The sequence below is a fragment of the Strix aluco genome, chromosome 7 (assembly GCF_031877795.1).
Source record: "Strix aluco isolate bStrAlu1 chromosome 7, bStrAlu1.hap1, whole genome shotgun sequence".
NCBI classification, from domain to species: Eukaryota; Metazoa; Chordata; class Aves; order Strigiformes; family Strigidae; genus Strix; species Strix aluco.
Genome location: NC_133937.1, coordinates 40108321 through 40132320, shown reverse-complemented (window position 1 = coordinate 40132320; position 24000 = coordinate 40108321). Strand labels below are relative to the sequence as shown.

General features: G+C 42.2%; 1 protein-coding gene across 2 annotated transcripts in view; it reads right to left on the bottom strand.

The window, feature by feature from the left end:
* The window catches only part of MGMT (O-6-methylguanine-DNA methyltransferase), a 172006-nt gene that overhangs the window by 26166 nt on the left and 121840 nt on the right, over positions 1-24000 (bottom strand). For both annotated transcript variants that reach the window (XR_012624053.1, XM_074831546.1), the window contains exon 5: positions 9974-10134. Coding sequence is in view for 1 of the 2 variants with exons in the window: in XM_074831546.1 (XP_074687647.1) it covers positions 9974-10134 (161 nt within the window). In the remaining variant the exon portion in view is untranslated. The remainder of the gene's footprint in view (positions 1-9973; positions 10135-24000) is intronic.

Sequence of the window (24000 nt, the reverse complement as noted above, 5' to 3'; positions counted from 1 at the left end):
ACCTGCTCATTGAAAATGCCATCACTCAGGTAGTTCTCTACTAAATTACCATGCTACTAAAATGCACAAAGTGATTCGAAGAGAAGAGTGGCACAGCTGGTCGACGCTGCCAATGAGTTATGCATGCGTCGACGCTGCCTTTTTTCTTAGTAAAATATGCTCAGTTGAATATTAAAATATAATTGGCATTCAACCTAAGTAGCTTAAACCATTTTGTTATCTTCTTTTAAACCGATTTGGCTCCTCCACAGTTATTTTCAAGGATGCGATTCACAAACTAATGACACCATCACATTCAGCTAGATTTGTACTATTTTACATTTGTCATAAATAGGAACAATTTCTACAGCCTTCTAGGGATGTCCTTTAATACTGGCTCCTCTTGAACATCAAAGGCCCAATTCATGGGGAAAAAAAGAAAGAAAGAAAAAAAAAAAAGAGTATGCCATTTATGTTGTTCTTGCATATTTTATTCTGAGAAGAGTGCGGGATGCAAATTTCTAGTGAAAAGTATGTTTTTATAGTTAAGCAAGTCCTTGTTTTTCCCAGAATATTCTCGCCAGCCCACATGTTCACAAACTCCAAAAGGAGATATGGCAAAACGTCTTGGAAATAGGTCAGAAAGGGGCATCCTTAGGTCAAGTAGCAGCAAAGTATCTATATTATAAAATGGCTTCCCCTCAGATGAATTTATCTATGTGCCTTTAACATGAAGGCTGTTGTAAATGCCACTATATTTTGATTTTCTGAAAAAAAATTGACAGTGATATTTAGAAACAAGGTGCTCACCATAGTAACAGTCACATTAAGCACATTACCTTTAAAATACCAAACAGGTTAAATGTATATGAGTACTGATGATATTTCCCATCGATAAGAGGATTTAAGTAAACTTGGCTGAAAGTTCATTAATAAAATAGTTGTGGAGGCTATATTTATAAAATCCTTTCTTTTTATCTTGATTATAGAGGTTGTTATTAAGTGGGGGTGCAAAGGTTACATGGGGCTGCATGTGTGGCAAGCAAGCAAACAAATCAAAGGAAAAATGAATTAAATTAAACTTATTCCTCACAGGTCTGCAATGCTAGCAGGTTGCTAAGGTCTGGGGCTTTGGGTGAAGATGATGACCACAAAACTCTGGATACAAGAAGTCTTTTTCCCACATTGGTATTTGTTTTTCTCCATTTTCAATTCTTACCTTTTAAATCTAAATCTCATCTACAAGCAGCAACGTCAAACGTTACCATGTTGGTCAAAATATTTCTTGTATCAGGGTCAACTTACTCCTTCTATTTCATGGAGGGAGAAGGGTCTGATTTTGAACACGCTGACTTTATAAAGAAGCATCCCATGCACGTGGCTTTTATAGCTGCAGATTAATTACAGTGAAACTGTCCTGACCTTGGTCCAGCTGCACTTATATGCAAAGATAAATACGTGAACTCGTGACAGCGTCAGAGCTTTCTGCTGGGTGAAGTCCTGGAAACTTCTCCACGAAAGGAGGGGACCGTCCCCCAGCAGACAGGGCTGCGAGGAGGTTGAGCAGCAAAGGGAGGGCAGATGCTGCACTTCCATCTCCTCCCACCCCACCCCGGCCATCCCAACCGCAGCATCACTGAATTCATACCAAATAGCATAAGACACCAAACACAAACCCTTCCTTTCGAAAAAGAAGCCTGGTTTTGGAATAATTTCAAGATTCATGCATCTCTGATGCTATTGCAGAGTCACCATGACTTGCTCCAATACCCTCAAATTCTCTGAGAGCCAGTAAGAGTTTTGCCATCATACAGGTGAACATCGGCTGTGGATCTTCAATCCACTTTTACTTAAGAAAACCCCATTTAGATAACACTCCTTTATTCTGACTGTGGCCTACCTGTGATTAATGTCAAGAATATTGACAAGAAAGAATTATCCTACTGAAAATACAATGCATTTTTTTTTTAATAACTGACCCTTTCACTACCTTCCCCATGACAGGACAGACATCGCTCTCCCCATACTTAGACTCTTTCAAAGGTCACGGTTACTCTTCAAGGCTCCAACAAAACCCTACAAACCACAAGAAGTTATGTTTCCTCTGCCATCCCTGGAATTGGTGAATCCAAAATGCTTTGCCTAAATCCCAACAGTGTGCCAGGCACAGCGGCAAAAAGGATGTTTGCACCTAATAAGGCCTGAATTGTCATAAACGGTGTATATTTGGCAGCCAATTTATCCCATGAACAATGAACTCAAATGAAGAGCACTCCTTAATACACACTTAAAACCACACAAGCTTCCACTGAAAATTGTGGGGATTTTGCTCTGATTTCAATAGGAACTGGGCCAGGAATTTTGTAAATACTTCTGTCCAGAATGCATTTGTACTGATTCTTTTTTTTTTTTTTTTTTGGTTTAGTTCTGTTTTTAAATACACATAGTTGATAGAAAACAATGGGCCAACTGGGCTGGAAAAAGAATTTGAGACACACAAGTAACTGGACTACTTTTGGGTTTTGTTGTTTTCATTTTTGAAGGTTGGAGAGGATTGATTTCTGTTTGAAGAAAATTGTAGGAAAGTATTGGATTGTAAAAATCCATTAAATGTCTAGCAAAACAGTGACTTTCTGCTTATCAAAACTATTCTCACATGAAATGGTAATAAAAAAAGGTGCCAGTCTCCGGAATTTGAATTTTGTGTTGGCAGAAAGAAATATGAAAGCCTGTCATCTCTTTGCACTTGAATCTGCCATGTCCAGATATGTGAAGTACTAACATTTTCAAACAGATTATTTCATATCAATTTAGAATAATATTTTATAAAAGCCTAAATAGAAATGTATTTGCATGCCTGATGAAGCTGCAGGAATGAAAAAGGGAAAGTCAGAAACGTTTCTCAACTTTTTTCCTTTAGTGAATTCAAACTCTACAACGAAATTAGAGAATTTCACAAACTGCAACATAAAAAAATGGCAAGAATGACATTTTGCATTTGTCTAGGAAAGGGCAAGACTTGCCTCCTCCTCAGCACGTTACCCAACAGCGCAACTCAATTCTGCAAAAATGTAAATATAACCTGGTAATGCTGGTGGATTTATACTTTCCCGGTTGAAATTCAATGAATTTTCAATTTTTACTGGAAATAAGGTAAACATGGAGAGATAATACTGGGGCAGGTTGGTTCCTGGAGTTTTTCTGTAGGCTGAGTTTTCTGCTTTTCCTATAGAGGATGGTTATGCTTTGAGGATGGTGGTCAACGAAGTGGCTGCGCCTGGCCTGGGGCCTGGTCACTGCATCATCCTCATTGCACCAGTGAGAGGTAGGGCTGTCAGCTGCACTGCACCTGCCTCTCAAAACCAAGTCATTTTTATATATTTATATGCATATACACACACACATCTAAAGCAAAAGAAGGAAATCACAGGAACTGGCCCTTGATGTAATATCTGTTTTTTATAGTCTCAATTTTATGTTTGAGAAAAAAAGATCACCATGGGACTAAGTAAATACGTTGCCCCGTACACACATGTCCCTCCCCCATGAAAATACCTACTCAGAGAAGTTCCAGACAAACCCAAAAGCACTTGTCTTGCTTTAGCACCCTGTTTGGCTGCCCATTATCCTAGTAAGCTCCAGCTACCTGGCGTATTTTCAGATACTGCGTGTTGGTTTATGTATATTAGATCCTATTAGGAAAGTCATTTAAGACATTAAGAGTAGTCAGAATTTATTTTAAAAGGGCAAAAAAAGTTACAAGTCGTACACAGGACTGAAGAAAATTAAAACTATATAGGACTCAGACATATCTATGTCTCTATGGCTATGTCTCTCATATCCATAGGCCATCACATTAAGAATTAGAAGTTAATAAAGATAGTAAAATTGTGAAGATATTGACTTTAGTATTTATTGTCTTGCTAACACCACACAAACATCATTCTAGAAGTTAGCAGAAAACTCTTAGGTTTAAGATGTACTCAAAATGCCTATGGTTGCTTTTTCTACTCATGACCCAAGTTACCCACAGCTCAACGAAATCATTCATAGGTCAGATTCATCCTTTCCATTCCCCACCTGCTCTCACCCTTAACTCCCATTTTGTCTTGTTCTCCTCAGGGCTGCAAATCACCCCAACGTACCACTGCATATTTTTTCGTTATATAAAACGAAGCTGTGCAGTGACCTCAGGACCGACCAGGACACTTGACACCCCTGAGTATCCTCCAGCTACTCTGACTCTTCTGATCAGGTTTTTTCAGACCTTCTCCACTTTGAGCCTTGGACATTCCTCCTCTGCTTCTGCAGCTCCTGAAAAGTAGTTTACTCATTCTTATATTTTAAAGAATGACATTTTTACCAGCCATTGCTTTCCCAGTGAATGAGAGCACAGAGTTGCTGTCCTACTATCCATAAACTGGCTTCAAACTTTTTAGCTTTACAAGGCAGTATCTCAACAAAGTCAATGATTTTTATGATTTTTTTTTTTTTTTTTAAATCTGTAATTTAAAGCAAGGGAAAATAGATCTGTATTCATCTTAATACTGTAAATGCTTTTCTCATTTAAATAACCTTTATATATTGAAAAAGTCTTTGGCTAAATTGTACGTGAGAAAAATTTACTCTTAGGATATACTGCACACTGTAATTAAAGTAAGCAGCACAGTCATTAAAAACACTTCTTTTAAATGCAGGCATTCATGGGATGTTGAATTTGACGTCTCAGAAGTAAGCAAATTAACAGCCCCACAATCTTCAGAAAACTTGTGATTTGAGCATTCCAACCATGAAGAAGAAAAAAAAAATACTTTGGCCTTTGCTGAGTTGCAGACAGAATGCATAAAATCTAATTTTCTTTCTTAATTTGCTGCAGGTTTTTTTTTTTAATTTTAAATAGTTTAGAGTGTGCAAAACCAGTGAAACAAAGAGGTGTTATTGTGTGCCACTGGCAGAAAGGTGAAAGAATAATCAAGATGCAATTAATGGAAGGATTTTTGCCATGGGTACCTTCTAGGGGGAGAGATTCAACAGGACCCGCAGACCCCAGGAAGGACGGGAGAGCGTGCAGCGTGGGAACGAAGGATGAGGCCGACTGCACAGAGGTGACACCAGGAAGTGAAGAGTTTCTTCAGCCCATAGTCGGTGTTTTACAGTGTGCTTTGCCGGCCTTGGGCAGGGACTATGCCAGGCTCACTAGCCTACACTGCTTTGGTTTGAGCTTCTGAAGGAGAAGGCTCCCAAAACCACAGGGTTATTATTGATTGCAGGCCTGGGTACGGAGCGAAGTCATCTTGGAGGGAGAACGGAGGTACTACCAGCTTCTTTGAAGACTCTCTGCTCCCATTACGAGCTGTTTCATCAATATCCCTTCTTGGATGAATATCATACATTATGCACAGGAAATTTCAGCTACTAATCTGGCTTGCAAAGCCACCTCTCCGGTCTCCATTCTCAGGTTGCTCCTCCTTGGTCATTTTGCACAGCTTTTCTCTGCATTTGGTTTGCAAGACGACACAGATGCAGACCTGCAGAGACCTCCTCCCTCGCACCAGCACGCTAATTCAGAGCTTGTCTGAAGAAATAGGGTGATCGAGCTGGACGGAGCTCAATCCTTTCAAGGCACAGCTTTGCTTCAGGTCTACGCCTCCAGAACTCCAGAGTCAAGAATATAAAAGTGTGGTTTTGCAAAGCTAAAGGACTTCATCCGGTGAGGACGGCGGCATGGCATGGCACGGCACGCAAAGGGCAGAGCTCCAGGGCTGCTGCTCGTCACAGGGCAAAGGAAAACTCTTGTGTGTCTCCAATTTCCTCTGCTCTTGTTGCTCTAATGAGCCATCTGGTCTGCAAACACACAACCCTTCCTCGCTGCAGCGTCCAGTGCCGCAGAGCTTTCTGCAACCGCAACCACCACGGTTATAAAGCACAAATAAAGGAAAGTCAGGAAATCCATGACTGGCCAATTTAACATTGCCTTTTCCATTTCACAGACCCACAAATCAAGCAACTCATGCATAGGCTTCAAAACAATAACAGGGTCAATTTTTCTTCTTCATATATAAAGAGGGCTAATGACCATGATACATTTAGACCAATTAATCACTTCCCACTATAAAGGTTCAGTGATTTTTCTGAGGTGTAACACCTTGAAGTCATGCTGCAGAGAAGTGGGGAAAACTGACTTTTTCTTTGCTCAATAAAATTCCACACTGAGCACTCATCATGACATGAAGTGTTGAAAATTCCAGTTTTTCAATTGCCTTTAAAAATATAAGTTGGCTGCACAGACTAAACTGGGCAGCCAGTAAGCCAACAACTGGAAGTGCTGGGAAACCAGCTTCAAACTTCTGCCTGCCTCTAGCTGTACTACAGCATCAGTGCTCCTGATTCAAACTTTGGCAATGATGAGTTATGAGGAGGAATGGTTAATTCTGTATTTAGAGTGCTTTTGAACACTTTTCCTCCCTGTAATAGTAATTTAGAAAATTAAAGGCACTTTAGAAAAATTTAAGACACAAGATGAGGCGCTGAAACAGTAAATGTCACAATTCAGCTTGCCTTTGCCTTGGTAATGCACATGCACTTGGCAACCAAATTATGACAGTGCAATGAAATGGTTATTATCCTGTTTTCTCTGTCAGGGTAGGGGTTGCTGGAAGGTGCTTGGTGTTCAAAGGGGGATACCGGTGTCTGGCTTCCCCGTGAGCCCAGAAAAGCAAAGCATACAGCTCCATGTTTTTCAGGTGGTCACCAACTGTGTGTCTTTGTCTGTCGAGGTTGAGGTTGAGGCCTGGAGGTGGCTGGGTTGTGCATTTGCCACCAGCCCCAACACCCAGAGCAGCTACAGGCGCTTGCTGCCTCGGGCGTGGGGGCAATGCTGAGCCCGGTGCCGCTGCGGGGGGAAGATGGTTTTACGCAACCTGCAAGATGCCTCTGCTGTCTGAATTTGCAAATCTCTCCGCTTTTGTTATCTCAAAGTTGACGGTCACTGTTTTTCTCTCCACACGGAACTGTGTCTTAATCGTTGGCACAAAAGCAGCAGCAGAAAATTGACCCTGAATTGAGAAGTGCTTTATCCCGAAAGCACTTTACACTTTTCTGTTAAATGAGGAACGTCTTTAATGTGTTTGACATAAGCAAAACCCTTCCTGTCCTCAGATGATGCTAACACAAGAAAAAAAAAAAATTGATATAAACACTGATTAAGAAAGAAAGTATCCAATAATCAGTCCTGACCACAAAAGCACTTGACAATGGAACTCAAATCACCTAATATCAAAGAACCACACTATCAGATTCACAGGGAAAGGGAGAAAAGAAGGGCCAAAGGCTTTGACGATTTGTTGGAAGAGCTGCTGCTGAGCAGAGATATGTAAAGAAAGTGTGATGAGAAAAAGCCTTCCCAGCTTTGGATCCTCATGCTCTCGCTTATGTTTATTCTGCATTTTTAAGTGCCTGGAGAAATGAGTAGGCACTTTCAAATGTAAATGTGAAAAAGTAAATAAATACCAAACTCCTAATTTAGCATTACTGCATCTCTGACTTACAGATAAATGGAAATGTACAATGTAATCCATTATAATGCATTTTTTACCTTACCTTTCTACTAAATAACTTTTAAATATAGTTTCTTCAAATTTTTGACATGTATTTCCACATTCCTTCCAATATAATTTTTTTCTATTTTATGAAAGCATTGCTAGAAGAAAGTAAGAGAATAGAAATACTATCACATCATTGTGATTTGTACCAATTAATTCTTCGTTAGCCTTTCCATTACATACGTGCCTCCCCCCCATAAAACATGCACACCTGCCCTCAGTCCACAAACAAAGAACTGAACTAAACTAAAAGAACTTGAACCCACACATGTTAAAATGAGCAAACCACACTCCAGTCGCCCCCAGCACCAAACCTGCCACATAGAAGGTCAGACCCCAGCAGACCCCCCTGCTGCCCCACGCGTGGCCAGCCCAGCCAGCAGGACCACCAGCCGCATCCTTCCCAGAGCCACGGGCTGCAAAGACCCAGTGGTGATGCTCATGGCCACTGGCCACCTCCCATCACAACCCCGCCGGCAGCTCTCGGCTGGGTTTTGCACTTGATGCTGAAGAACTTTCCTTCCCTTTCCCTGAAAAATTCAAGGGTGACGACTGCTTTCCCTCAAGAAGCTTCCTATTAACAAATATACTTATTTTTTATTTTTTAAATGATCTTTAGTCTCTTCCAGTGTTGCCTGCACAGAAGGCTGCTGCCTCAGGAAGGACCAAAGTCCCCTGCCACCTCTGGGCTAAACCCCAAAACAGCAGCTGAAACAACATCAGCAGCGCTTAGACCAAGAAACTTCATTAGCCAAGCTAAAAAGAATTCAGTAGCCAATTTAGGAAAATTAATAAAAGTAAAAGCACTACTTTAAATGTTTTATAACCTTCTGGAGGATAATCTGGGAAGCAGAAATTCCCCTGATGTTATTCAAAGATGGAAGGAACAGCAGCAATAACTACTTCCAATGCAGCCTTGCCCGTTCACGTTCACCCCGATCCTAAAGTTTTCACAATATGGGTCTTCATTTCATCCCAGCTAATAAAAAAAAGTCCTCAAGTGATAATTTAATCACCTAGAAGGCCAGACTTCATGAGTACTTTGGCCATTTTGAAATCAGTGTCATTGGTGCTTATTCTCCCACATGTTAACTGGATGGTTTCACTAAAACTTCTAAATGAAATTTTTTAGTAGTTGAGAAAAGTGATGTTTGTATAAAAATTAGGGGGAGACTGAAATACACAGTTTAAAAAGTACTCAGGACCCACCCTGTAATTTGATTATGGAAGATGTCACACTGAGAAATTTTCATAACATGGAAAAGAACAGAAGTTCATCATTAAAGGTACAGGGCAAAGCTCATGAAATGTAACACTCCCACTTTCTGAAAGCAACAGCCTGAGTATCTGCAGGACACTGCACAACAACGGCATTTTGATTTCGTTGTTCTATTTGCAGCTGCCATTAAATAATTAAGAAAGTGCAACAGCAAGAAGAAACGTACTATTTATAGGAATTAGAATAAAACCAGCAATTAACAGCAGACAGCTGAGTTCTTGCAGATGATACCTGCAAAGGTGTGCCTGCCAAAACATCCCTTCCTTTTCGCAGGTAAAACTGGCCATTGTTTTACATCACTACTGATGTATAGTTCCCACGCCTCAAAATACAAACCTGTGCACCCATATTTAAAAGGTGTCTTTCACCTTGAACCAAAAAAAAGAGAAAGAAGTACATATAATTTAGAGTTTATACAGAAACCAGTGATATCTTACCTCATGTAGGGTCAAGGATACTAGTCCCTTTTTGGTGCTTTGTCATTATGGAATCTAATACAATTAAAAAATAGATCTATTAAACTGAAGATTTTATTCGCTGGGAAATGATGATATTTATGGACAGGCCAGAAGGCACTGCAAAAAGCAGACTTCTGAGATTTTTATTTTTTTTTTTAAATAATGAGATCTATTTCATTTCAAGTGATTGACTTCTGTTACCAGGTCTTCAGGAACACAGCCAGTAAACAGAGAATGGTAAGGAGAAACTTTTCTCAGGTCTTGTTTTTATCTAAATACATGAGTGGCGTAACACTTGTTCTTTGTTTAAAAAAATCCAAATAGCATCTATGACAACTTTGAGGAATCAAAATATCTACCTGACGCAACCTACCTACCACTGACCGCTTCTATGGCATGGACGAGGTGTCCATGCCAACAGACACAGACGTTTCTAAGCCTCATTCCCCCTGTCACTGGCCAAAAGCTGGTTTAAGTGAACAACGACCTTCCTGAAAAGCCCTTTGGACACGCTCACCCTCAAACCTTTCAGCCAGTGACTGTTGGGAGCTGAACCGCATCATTTTTCTCGCCATTGACCAAGAACTGGGGAGACAGGAGGCAGCGTTGCCTGGCTGATGGGAGCGGGGAGGGGATGGGTGCGCCGCGGCACAGACCTCGCAGGAGCAGCGGGTGGTGGAAGGCCGGCACGGGGAGGCTCGTCGTCCTCGCTGGCTCGTAGAAGTAGGCGCGCAGCCAGGCCGTGCACTGCTTCAGTGGCTCTGTCATCTCCTCGGCGCCTTCGCACACCTCGCACATGGCTGAGGACTCCCCACTGCTGCGAGAGAGAGGAGGGTAAAATTATAACGACGCAAATCACAAAAATGAATAATCATAATCTACACATTGGCAAAAAAATAAATCTCAAAACATTCAATCTGGAGTCAGACTCCATCTGTTTTCTAAAGGTGAAAAGATTCACAACAGCAGTAACAAAAAGCATCCCATCACCTCTAGAAATGCAATGACGACACAAAGTTGCTTACACCTGTAAAAAATTCATAAAAGATTGGTGAGAGGGAAATGCCATGTGTAAGTGAGAAATGTCAGGGAGCAAGAAAACCACCCAAGCCCACGGTAGACGACGCATCCTTGTGCTTCCAGGGTGGATGGAGGTGAGGCTCCTCCTCCACGTCCCCCAAGGGTGCAGTCCCGTCTCCCCCCAGGGATCTTCCCTGGGGAAAGGAGGAAAGGAAGTGGCTTTCTGCCGAACCCGTGCCTCCCTCTGCCCCCTTTCCCTCCAGTGACGGTGGCAGGTTTCTGCTTTCCTCCACTTATTGAATTGGAAGGAAGCAATTGAGAATTCATTTGATTTTCAATGGCAGCTCGTGCTTGCAGGGTACTGAAGAGCAAAGCAAGCGAACAAAAAGCACCTGCAAACAAAAACGTACTTCTTCCTTTACTACTTTTTTTTCCCTTTTCCTCTGGAAGAGCAACGTGTGCATGAGACAAGTGAAAATGTGAACACTGGATTTGCAAATCTCCAGCCCTGTTTCCCAACCTGTACGCTTCCAGTGAGGCAAAGCAGCGCAGGTGAAGGGGTGGTGGTGATGCTCTCCTGGTGCTTTACAAGATCACGGTGTGGTGGGTGTCTATCCAAACTGCAGAGATCGGTTTCAGGGTCCTGATAAACAATCAGAGCCCAAGAGCAATGAACAGGAGAGAAAGGATAGGGGGACTGATAAGGAGACAACATCAAGGGTGGCTGCAAAAACAGCAAGCCTTGCCAGACACCTTCTCACATCCAGAATCTTAAGCCTACGTGAGCCATCCTAAGGTTTTCTGATTATTGCAGCTTTTTGTCCCCCAGCTGGAAATACAGCCAGACCCCAGAACAAGAAGTTTATCAACAGTGTGCTGCTGAAACTCAACAGCATAGTCTTCTGGTGAGAGGTTGGATGTGTCACAAAGCAGGAGAAAGGAGAGAAAATTATAGAAATATCAACATACACCAGAAACTGAGACAATGGAAGAAAAAGAAAACCAGAGCATCTCTGCCACCCAGGTATGGGGAAAGAGCAAACCAACACAAATTCCCCAGGGCGCTTGCTGCAAGTGAGCAAAAAGATTTTGTTAGTTCCCTCCTAGCAGAAAGCAGAAGAAAATGAAACGTGTGATGTACCAGTAATGGCATAAAAGAGACCAGGTCTGCTTTTGCCACAAGGCACCTTTGCAAAAAGAGCGAAGGCCTTCACAGGCTTGATCCGCAACAGCTCGTGGAGCCAAACTCGACGGGACGTCGGTGTAATCAGACACCAGCCCCGGCTCTGCCTCTGGACAGGATAAATGATGTGCAGGCGGGAGCTGGGTCGGGGTTACTCTCAGAAGCGAAGCCCTCACTCGTCTGGTTCATGATCAAACGGCCCTGCCATCTCCCCCAGCCCCAATTCATTTTCTGATTAATTGTTAACCACTGAAGGCCACGTAATTACTGATTAGAAAGTGGCAGAGAAGAAGAGGGACACGGAGGCGGACAATTAAAACACTCCAGTCGCACAAGAATACAAGTTGATGGCTTGGAGCAGAGGCAAAACAAAAATGAAGAATCAGCTTTAGATCCATTTTGCTAGAAATTAAGTGCAATTTCTTAATTAATTAAGAAATTAATGCTTTTGATTTTTCTTGTGTGTGTGTGTGTGCGTGAAGTAGTATCAATTTGCTTTACAAAACTCGTGTCTAAGTTATTTTGCTATTTAATAATCTCTTTGCTAAAAAAAAAAAGGTATGAGAATCTGCATGAACTTTTTTTGTGTGAATACCAATGACATGGACCTCAACCCAAGCTCTTGACACCACAGATAATCCGTTATTCTGCACATGTACAACTCTGCAGAATATGGCTCAGTTTTACTGTGGATTGTTAGAGCTACGACAATATAATAACTACAGAATATAATAATGCCTCGGAAATCTCAAAGAGAAGTTGGTAGACTTTTCTGCTCCATTTATCCAGAAGAGCATAGAAAGCACTCAAAACTACAGTAACCTTATGTTTTTCACATCATCTTGTTTCACATTCTCGGGAGTCTGGAAATGATTTGGACTGTAATATCATCATAAAACCAAAAGACTTTGTCTCCTCACTGCTCTGCAAGCAAGCAGCCCCCAGCAGCTGGGCTCCCGGCTCTGCCTCTGACTGTCCCAGCCTGACACTGCCAGACACGCACCAGAATTTCCTCTTGGCTCCAGAAAGGCACCAAAATACCATCATTCTTCCCCAGAACAGGTGGGGAACAGCATGCCAGCAATCGGCAAGGTGCAGTGCTACTGAGGCTGGTGCCTGGCCTGCTTGGGGCTTTGCCTGAAGCCTCAAGGTCAGGCCATTAGCTCCATGTTCAATATAAGGAAGAGAGTAAAGGTTCATTAATATCTTTAAGATGACACAAATTACATCAGCTCTTTGCCTGTCTGTAGAGCTGGGAGGGCTGCAGTAACCTGCTGCGTACCGTAGCAAGGCTCAGCCAGCCCCCTGCCATCACATACACACTCCTCACTTCCACCAGGTCCTCCCTCACAGGAAGTCTTAATTTAAATGTTTTTTTTTAATTACTGCTTTTAACAACTGTGCCTTGTCACCGCTGAACATCTCTAGATGTTTTTAGTGAGACCATTCTCCCACCACTTCAACCCCAGACACTATCACAGTGCCTGCTGTCTCCACGGCCACCTCCACCTCGGCCAAGAAAGCAAAAACTGCAAGACGAAAATGCTTTCTAAGAATGCACTGACTTCTTTTCCTGTAGGATACAAAGTCAATTTGCCAACATATATGCTGAGAGCTTCAAATTGGCAGAAAGTTTAAAAAAAAAAATCACATTAATTTTGCTTGGCTAGAAATGCTAACAACTATTCCTGGGAATTTGACAGCATTAATAAAGAAAAAGAACGAACATAACTTATGCATGGGTGTCTTCCACCGGCCCTCCTCCCCTCCCTTCCCTCCTCCCCCCCTTTCCCCTTCTGAAGTTACATAGCAGCACTCCTTCTACAAACTACCTCATCATTAAAAATTCAACTTAAAACACCAGCTGCCTTTTAAAGGATTTTCTCAGGCTTCAAAGCCATGTTTTGGTCCAACTAAACCATACGTACGTTTCAAAAAGCAAGTCAAAAGTGGTCCCAAAACATTCACAAGAAGAAAAGGAGAGCAGATGAGTTACATCACGGGAAATTTTTCCCCCTCGTGTGAAATTCCTCTGCTCAGCATTAGACTTCTTGGAAGGTTTCTGAACATCCTACTCCATGCATCGATCTTTGAGTATCTCTAATGTCAAGCTGGACAGGAAGAAGTTAGTTGTATACCATCTGGGAAAAATACCCATCTAAGAGTCATATTAAGTACTTCTGCCTAATCTTTAGCAATGAACAACAAGAAAAAGGGGACCCTCTTCTCTTCATGTCCTGCCCTCAGTGATCGTCAAGGAAGGGGCTTGCTCCTGGCTGTAGAGCCACAAGCAGCACCTAAGGTGATGGCCAAGTGGCCATTCATTATGTTTTACCTATGGAAAGCTCAAGTGTTAAACCTGTGATTCAACAAGAGGTAACTTTTATACAGGAAAATAAAATAAGCATATTCATCTAAAAATGCAAGAAACTAAACAGAAGGTGTAAGAAATCTGACTGTTGTACTTTTGCCCTGGAGAATTTAATTATCTTTCCTTAAAAAGTACCAACACCTTTTTTCACAATGTGGCTGGAATAATGCAAAGCATTTATTTTAAAAGCAGTAGTCTTATTTAAACCACTTACATTTTCACTGGATTCTGTCATTGCACTTGTTTTCATTAGTGAATTGTGTTGGGTGCTCCCTGCATCTCAAAAAATTCAAAGTGGAGATTTTTGTATATTCCCTTGGTCAACAAGTAATCATCACTGTAGGGGTTTTAGGTTTGGTTTTTATTTATTTTTTTTTTTAACTGACACTTTTTTGTTTGCATTAACGTGCCAGCCTTTAACATGCATGCACTCTGTCTGAACTTTATGGTGATGTTAAATGGATATTCAGCTGCAGGTGACTGCCTCATCTACATGGCCTTACAATGTGATGCTTAATTATCATGACATACTCCTCAAACAGAAAAAAAATAATGTTTGCTTTAAGCTATAAAAAGCAGACATCTAAAAATAATTTTTTTTTTTTTTTTAAAGTTGGATGTCTCTCAAAAGGAGACTTTTTTCAGGTCAGGGAACAACTGCTGTTGCAGACCTCCAGCCTGGGCACTCAGCTCTTGGTGCTGGCCAAGTCCAAGAGAGATGTAAGCTCAGCCCCAGCATGGGAACCCACCACGGCCCCAGCGGAGACATGCTGGACAGCTGTTCCGTACCCTTCTTACTGCAAACCTACATATTTATTTCCATTACAGCTCTTTTTTAAGACTGAGCAAACTAAGGAAGGCAGCGGGCTCTAGCCTCCACGCAGCTGAGAGGTGTCTTCCCGAGGCTCCATCCCAGCCGCGTCCCTTCTCTGACTTGTTACGTTTGCATGGGATGAAATGAAGGAAAAGATGGTTTTAGCAGAGCGGGAGAAAAGCAAAACCACCACCTGTTTCAGTTTAACAGGCTCCCTCCAAATCACTTGCCAAGAACTGGAAGTTTCTAACGTGCTTCCAACATAAACATGTAAGCAGCAGATTGGCTTCAGTATCATCCTAAATAGCTTAACCGTTATGAAAACCAGAGAAATGCTGGGAGAAGCCTCAGTGGGTAGCCATGTTCTAAACTGGTATGATTTTAATTATTTATTTCTGAGCTACTTTTTGCCTCAGTCAGTCCTTAATAAACCTTAACAGATCACTGCAAGATGGACCTTGAGTTGTATGATTTAAAATAAAGATAATATGTCACAAAGGCTCTGCTGGCAACTTCCTTAGGGGTAAAGCTAAGAGCTGGCAGCTTCCTCAGGGTAAATATTATGAGAATGTGGTATCTGCTCCCACAACATATTTATATATTTATAAAATATTTGTATATATTAAATATAATCGATTGGTTGAACGTAATACCCAATGCTCACTTCCACTGCCTGTAGCCACACACACCTGAAAGTTTTATCCCAGGATAACTACCTCACCCTCCAGAGGTTTGCCTAACAAGAGGTTTATAAACTGCTTCAGGTGCTGAGCTCATGAAGAATCCCCTTTATTTCAATTTGGTTAAGAGATAAACCAAAAAAGATCCCCAACTAGCACAAAAAAAATAATTGCAACTCCTCCTAGACTGCAGTCAGCTAAAGGCCACTGGTATGCATGGGGAGACTTGGATGATTCATTATTATATTACTATAATAACTACGACAGTTCCACTCAGGTAACAGCAGGGATAAAGATCTAAAATAAAAAATAAATAGAAAGAAACATATGGAACGTATGTTTTCACATACAACTTCCCAATCCCTTCTCATGGAAATTAGAGTTTTTGCCAGGCTGTCACCAACTGAATTGTGTGTTGACACCATGGTCCACATGCACTGAAGCTCACTGGGTGTGCAATATCCTGTTATCTTCAGGCGTGTAGAAAATACACATATTTCGATACTCACAGAATCACAGAATGATCTCGGTTGGAAAAGCCCTTGATGATCCTCCAGTCCAACCATGAACCTCACACTGACCGTTCTCAACTCCACCAGATCCCTCAGCGCTGGGTCAACCCGACTCTTCAACCCCTCCAGGGATGGGGACTCCCCCCCTGCCCTGGGCAGCCCATTCCAACGCCCAACAACCCCTTCTGCAAAGAAATCCTTCCTATACCCAGTCTAATCCTTCCCTTATTCAACCACATCCCATTCCATGTTTTTCAAGGGCATCCACAATCTTTTCCACTGTGTTCCCTGAACAAAGACCATAAGCACTTCTGTTCATTAACAACAATTATATGTTAAAATATAAATAAATCAGTCCTAATCAAGAGGCTTTTGGATGACCAGAGTGCTGTGAAAGCAATCACCAGCTGTACTCTTCACAACGCAAATGGCACAAAATCTCACCAAACCCCTCTCTTAGCCTGCCTTCATCAAAATCCACACCAGAAGTCCACATCATTGAGTCTAATGTGGACAGAGGAAGAGTCGGGAAGAGAGCAGAGGAGGAAAACCAAGCAGCAAACCCAGAGCCTGCAGAAGGTGTGATAGGCAAGAAGGAGCAGAATGCAACGACCCTTCTCTGAAAGGGAGCCCTGACTTCCCCGTGCTGCTCCTGAGGCTCCCCAGTGCTGACGGCTTCACAATTTACACCCACGAAAAAGAGACAGACACTGAATTTTAATTAAACCTGAAACAGAAAACGTTGTGGTTTGTTCCTGGAAATCTGCAAGCACATTTATAGGGCAGCACAATGCTCAGCGTCTCCAGTTTGAAGAGGACCTCCAGGCTGGGGTAAGTAGGAAGAATTACTGTCAGTGTTTTTTCTTCTCTGTATTTTGACACTTCTTTGGCCATTTGATTTCTGAGAGGTCTGTGCCTTAACCAGGCCCCCAAATTATCAAAATAACCCATTATCCAAAAATTATCAAAATAATCTGATATCCAGAAGGGATGAAAAAGGCTCTGATAGAAATGCATTAATGGAGGAGAGTGGGACAGAAATAAAACAGCAGGAAAAGACTCCTCTAAGTATCTTGTATTAAAAAGCCCTTTTTTCCCCCTCAAAACTTCCCCCCCAAAAAGACAAAGAAAAAAGGCAGGGGGGAATGTTATAGAAACCTTCCCAAAACAAAGGACCCATCAGAGGGACGTGGCCTCCTGGACCCAAGGCTGCAGCACGTCAGGGAGCCCCAACCTCGGCGGCCATCCCGAGGGGTAATTGCAGCCCAACCCGAGCAAGTGTTTGGTGACTGTCTGTAAAGATCTCCATGTGGCTGTCATGCTAATCCTCTTGTTAAGGGAGAAAGACCAGAGGCCTGTTGCTGCAGCAGACTCCAACTATAACGAATGGGCTCTGACATGACCCGGCAGCCCTGCTCGGCGGCCGGAGCGCGTGATGCGATCTGACAGCAATTTAGACATGGCTCTCTTGGAGACTGCAGACCTACTTAACGTCAAACAAGAGGGGGAATGTGGGTGGACTTCTGAATGGCTTTTACCCTCATTGCAGGGTTACAAAAAATAGAAAAAAAAAAAACCCCATCAAGCTTATGGAAAAGGATCTTAGAGAAGGAAGCTGTGGAGAGGAAAATGTTTTTGGGAATACTGTCCAATTACAGAAGAATTCTGTCTTCACCGTTGGGGAGAGTTTAGGATGTAGCCATAATCCCTCTGTGAGTCACCTGAGGAACAAAACAGTCCTTGGAGCATCAGAGAGGAGCAGAATGTCCAAGTGATTTGAAACCAGTAAGAAAAAAGGGTCCTTGGGGTCATTTTCCCCACGAGATGCCGTGCTGCAGCCCAAGGACTGGACTAGCTCGTGCGGGTGAGCACATGCCCTTCCTCCTGGTGCCTGCTACTCGGGAGATTGCTCCTTGGATGGGGTCCCGCACCAGGCAAAGCCACCTTCGGTTCAGGATGGCTCCTAGCAGTATGCATCCATGATTAAACTATTCCCTAGGTGTTGGTCAGCTGTGGCACATCAGGTGGATCAAGCAGCTTCACAGCTTACGGTCATTAGTATAGTTAATTGAGAAGAGCTCCTGAATCAGAGTAAATTTTTAACATTTGCAGGAGAATTTAGTGCTGATTCTCTAGGATCTGAACAGTAACTCTTGCCATGAAATAGGTATGAGGGGTAAATATAATTTAAAAGGTTATGTACTCTTTTTTTAAAAAAAATGGCATTTTTAAATTTTATCAGCAAATGACTGAAGACAACTCTCCACACAACACTCATGCATGTGAAGTCACCAGAAGTCAGGCCTGTATAAAAAGTTGCACTGTCTGAAAAGTGAAGGCTGTCTTTTTCTTATACATATATATCTCTCTACTTGTCTTACCAAATCATTCTTTTCTTAGAGAAATAGCCAGCATGTTACTTTTCAAATGGAAGAATCAGTAATGATTAGTACACAAAAATTAACATTAAAACAAGACTCAGTCATGCGGCATTATTTTTTACATAATAAACGTAGAGTTAGCTGGCATTTTTACTGAAGCTTTCATTGTGAAATTAAATAAAAATATATTTTATCAACACCTAAATGTCATTTAAATAGTCTTTCTTTGATAGATGAAGGCTAAAGCCACCCCAAAACTGCAAATGAATTATCTGGTCTCTAATGATTCCAAAACGATTACAGGATGCAGAGCAATCTCGTTAAATTTTATTCAAAAGCTTACTACACTTGTGTTTTCTCTTATTTTTCTATCAATGAAACCCATGAGGTTTAAGAACAATTCATTATGTATGAGACCCAACTTACAGTGCTTGACTGTTGATTAATAGGAAAGTTTGCTGTATGTACATTTGCAACATTAGATGCATACAATATGCTAACTTATTCTTTCACCGAAGCTAATTATTTACAAAAATGACTACTTGAGACTACAATTTATTAAATGCATGCATCCAGTCTCAATTTGGCCCCAAAAGACAGTCTGGAATGAAGATCTTTTACTTGATGTGACAACTTCTAGAAACAGTGTTATTAATATTGTAAACGTGGCAAATAAAGAGTTCAAATAGCCGTATGTCTGTGTTGCATTTTTTCCCCACAACTGAATCAAGGAACAAAGCAGCTTTTTAGCTTTAAAATTCATGGGGAAGCACATCCTTACATAGTTTAATTTAGCTTCTTATAAATGAAGTGTCTGTATGATAGTACTAAGAGATTAAAAAAAAAGGATGAGAGCTGCAATAAACAGAAATAACACCCCAATTCGTGCTGAACGACCGCACCGCAGTTATTTTTAAGACCTATTCAGAAGAAATTGATGCATTTATGGACAAGTACAAGAACTCAGAACTGAGTAAGACTTACTCCCTGTCATACAAGCTTTGCAATATTTTCTCCTTTTCTGCTTTTATCTGTTATTGAGGATGTAAATTTTTAGGGGTCTGACTGGTCAGAAATTCTGCATTAAAGTGGCACCTCTCTTTTACCCTGAAAAAGAAGCATCTGCACAAAAAATTTGTTATCAGATGCAAATCCCAAATAAATAGATGCACCTCTTGAGTGAAATACGTAAGTATGCTAGTCTTTTTTCCAACTTTTGCAGTTAATGATGTTAAATTCCGGTAGCAAACCGAGGTTGCCTAAGAAAGCAGCAGAGGCAGCCCAGCGCTGCTGCCAGCTGTGGTGCCTGCGAAGCCGCTGCCTCCTTATCCTGCTCTGTGTGTACCAGCAACCACTTGAAAGAAGGGAGTGAGACTCCTGTCTTCACATGCCAAGATAAGGAAAATCAATGTCAATGCCCAAAAGACTCGAGTGATAGCACTGAAGGTCATTAAATGCTACTTGCTGCCCTGTACCATTAAAGTTTTGATTGGAATCCTATATAGAGAGACACAGATTTCAAACAAGATCTTGCCCTGGGATACGGTACTGCGAGACCACGGAGGAAACACAGCAATCAGCGAGCGGCGGACCTTCCTCGGAACACAAGAAACATGTTCAAGGAAAACAATGATATGTGTGGGTGGTCTTGGCTTATTTTTCCTGAATGTATTTATTGTGTTTTCAGAGAAGCGTATCTCATTACGGACAAAGATCTCTGTTAAAACAATGTGAAGGTGCAAGGACAACCACCAAGTTATGGTTTTTCATCCACCTCAATCTTTTGCCGTGTGTCCCAATGCCCCAAGCTCTGCTTCATTGTCCACTCCATGCCAACCTCCTTCCACTGCCCAGTTTCAATGTTCTGTGCTTTTTCAGCCCTGGCCACCCCCCATCCTCCTGCCCATCCTCCTAACTCACCTTGTTTGGACCGTCTCAGTACTACTCATTGTCTGACCTCACTGCTCTACAGCAATTTCATGGTCCACCTCTGTGCTGGTCACCAACTCAAGTACTGCTTTCTTCCCCTCTCCCAGCCACATATTTTCTGGACTAATTCTTAATTCTCTCCAGATTTCATCCTGTGTGTTTCTACCTCATTTGTGCTAGCAGAAGTCATTCAAACAGGTCAAAAAAATGACAGCTAGTTGTGGTGCTCATCAGCACCATGAGGTTGTGTCACTTCTGTGCTCATCCCCAGAAACAACCCAGAGACCTCCTTCTGCAGAGAGACCCATTCCCCCTCTGTGAACAAAACTTTTCAAAGGCCTACAGCTGGGCCACATTTAGAGAAGAAAAATATTCGTAGTATCAGAGTGGCTTTTCATAGATATTACTGTTTCAAATCAGTGGGTTTGGCAGCAGAGCAACTGGAAGATTTGTTTAAAAGAGAAAAAAACCCAATTTCTGTCTATCTCCTCATTGGAAAGGACCACCCTGTTCTAGATTGAGAATGGGGGAAATCAAGCACGTGCCCAAAAGACCCTCAACCAGCAACAATTAAGCAGATGATTCACATGAAGAGCTTTAAAGCAAAAAGTAAAAATTCAGCCAAGTTACAAGCAGCAGCACACTCTCACCCAAGATGTTAGGCAACATTAAGCATAGGTGATATCATCAGTTCTATCTATAATTAGGTTAAAAGAAAGTCAGTTAATTTTAGCACTTACAAGAAATTGTTACAAAACATTTTTTCTTATATAAAAGAATTCTCCCATCAGACTTCTGAGGTCGGTTTTATCACAGGCAATTAACTGTGTTAGGGCTGGCTGCCGGGGACCCTTAAACCACACACCAGACTCCCTTCGCCTCCCCACTTAGCTCCTCTGGTTTAGGGTAGTCACCACAGCTCTCCCTACTATTTCCCAGCTCTGTGCAACTGCCACATAGCATCACCTTGTACATAAACTCCACCACCTCTATTCATCATAATAACCCAGTTGCTAACTGGTATCTGAAGGAAAATTTACATTTTTTCTACATATCCAAGATAGATATAATCCCAATTATGCATGGATTTAAAAAAAAAAAAAACCTAAGGCAGTTAAAATACACATTACAACCCTTATACTGCAAGACCCGGGTCTCTGATCCCCACTGGTGCATGGGGAAATTGAAGGAGGAAAGTTAAGGCTGAATTATTGGAACTGGGCTCTGACTTTGGATGTCCACCTTGACGTGCGTTAGTGCATGAATTCCAGATGAAAGTGAGCACCAAGAATTATAATCAACAGCACCTGCAGATACTCCAGCCTATTAAAATGAATTAAGATACAGATAAATCAGGAACCTCTTAAGAATTCAACTCATCAGGACATTTTTCAAAGTGGCTTCTCCCTGTCTGGGTGTGACGCAGTCTGTGTCCTCTGAGCATCTCCTGTTAGGACCAACCGTAGGCTCATCTGATGCCTGACGTGCAGGATCTCCCATCAGGGCAGAGATTGGCGTGTGACCTGACGCGCACGCTCCTGCCACCACTGGAGATACGCTGCCCATCTGCTGCTTGAAAAAATTATGAAAATATTTTCCCCCTGTGAATGAGGCCCTTCTGATGCACGGCACAGCGAAGCAGCTGTATGGGAGAGCGGATGGCAGGAAAGGCACCAGACAAAGCCCTTGAGGCCAGTTTGACCCTCCCCGTGTTATTGTGAAGCTTCCAACATCAGTGCAAAGAAATGGTATTAATTTTTTTTAAACCAGGTATGAACACTCAGAAACCACAAAAACAAACACTGGCATCAGATGAAACCATCATGAAACTTGTCAAGATGCGGGTTCCTAGCAGGCATCCATCATCCAAAGTCAGCACAGGCTGAGAATAGGACGCTCAGAAAAAGCTGCTAATACATGCCAGTTAAAACAGCATAGTTAATAAAAATACTCTCTCCAAAGCTTTTCTACAGGGCTTTGAGATTGTCTCCCACAAGCAATGGCAGGATCTGTCCTAAAATGGCACTACCCAATGAAGAATTGACTTGACTTCTTACCAATTTGGCCTCAAACCCAAAAACACAACCCTACAACAGCAGGAAGAACAAAAAAATACAGAGTATTTTCCTTCATTTTAATCAACCCTTGTCAGCACCTCTTCTTTATGGTTTGTAATGCACTACAGTGCCATGGATCAGCGCTTTAGGGGTTTTGTGTAGCTACACCCCATCGCACACACAGGACGGTCACTTTTGCACATGCACGTACGTAGAAGAGAGACACGAAGCCGACCCAGGGGTGGCTCTGCAGGGACACCACGGGAGGCCCTCCAAAGGCATTGGGAGCCTTTGGGAGAGCCTTTGGCCCCCCGCCTGGAGCACCTCCCAAGCAGTCCACCCCTCCTCTGCTGTGGGTGCTCCCTGCATCTTCCGAATTGGGGAGGAAAGTTTTTCTTCTCCCAGGTAAGCAAGCAGAACCCAATCACAGGATTGGAAAAACAGTAGGGCACATCAATAAAACCAATAAAAATACTGTTTCAAAAAACTGCTGTTATAATTAACTGAAATAAGAGTCTATAAACTGCTACCTCAAAAGAGGCTTGTTAAAGACCGAATATAGGAACTGTAATTTAAACAAACCCTTCCCTTCGTGGACCACCTTGGCCCCAGGATGCCCCTCACTTCTCCCAGCCTCCTGCTGACATCTGGGATGCCTCGCTGCTGGGATCCAGGAGCTATGGGGCTTCTCTGTGCAGAGGTGCTGCCCGGGGCCGTGGACCTGATGTGACCTTAGAGTTGCATCCGAACGTCCCCCTCAAAGGACAAAGTGGGATCTAGTGGCAGCTGTGAATTACAGCCCTGGCACTGGAACTACCCTCAAAGCCCACTGATGTCCTGTGGCAGGCGGATGGGAGATGCTTGCAGACCATCCTTCTGTCTGAGATGAGACAGACAAAATGACTTTACATAACTCTGTTTTGAATTGTGCAGAAGTAGTTTTTGAGCGTGCTTTCTCTCCTCGCTCTTTCAAAGCGGTGAGCAGAGCCTGGAGACTGCTGTCCTCCGAGCTTTAGGTTCACCTGCATTACAACCCCATTAGCTTGTGTACTACACTCATTAATAAATAAGCTTCCCACTTAAGTGCCTTTCTTGTAAATTGGTTTGTTCTGTTCCATATAAATAATATAAATTTCTCTTATCAAGTATGGCGGATTTTTTTCTTTACCTAGGTACAGGCACTGTAGTAATTTAACCTAAGAAGCAGTTCATGCAACGTGCTTCCTCAACATCCCTTGTCATCAGTCTGTATTTACTACGGCAGCTGCAATATGTTAAATAGTTAGCATAGCATAAAATAATGTCTTTAATAAGTGGCATTAGTATATTGACCATATGTCAAAAGTAAGAGAAAAAAACCTACTAAATGGCTAGTTATTGTAATTGTATTTTAAAACACTGAAGTCATATTTAATTTTGAATCTAAGCTCTTAAAATGTGCTTTCTGGCAAGGACAGAATAATAAGGCCCTTAACAGTAGAAAAAAATGTACGTTATTATCGCAAATCTCTTTTTCAGATTACTACTACTGCAATAAACAAACTGAATAAAAACTTTAATTGTTTTCATCAGAAATATTGTCACTGGCTTTGAAAACTGCAGCTTGAAGTTAAAGGATGATACAATTCATCTCTTTGCTCCGTCAGCCCGCTGCGGCATGGGGCCCAGGGACGGGGCAGGCTGGCTGTCCCCCCCCACGCCACCCCGCTGCTTCTCGACAGCTCTTGCAGGGCAGC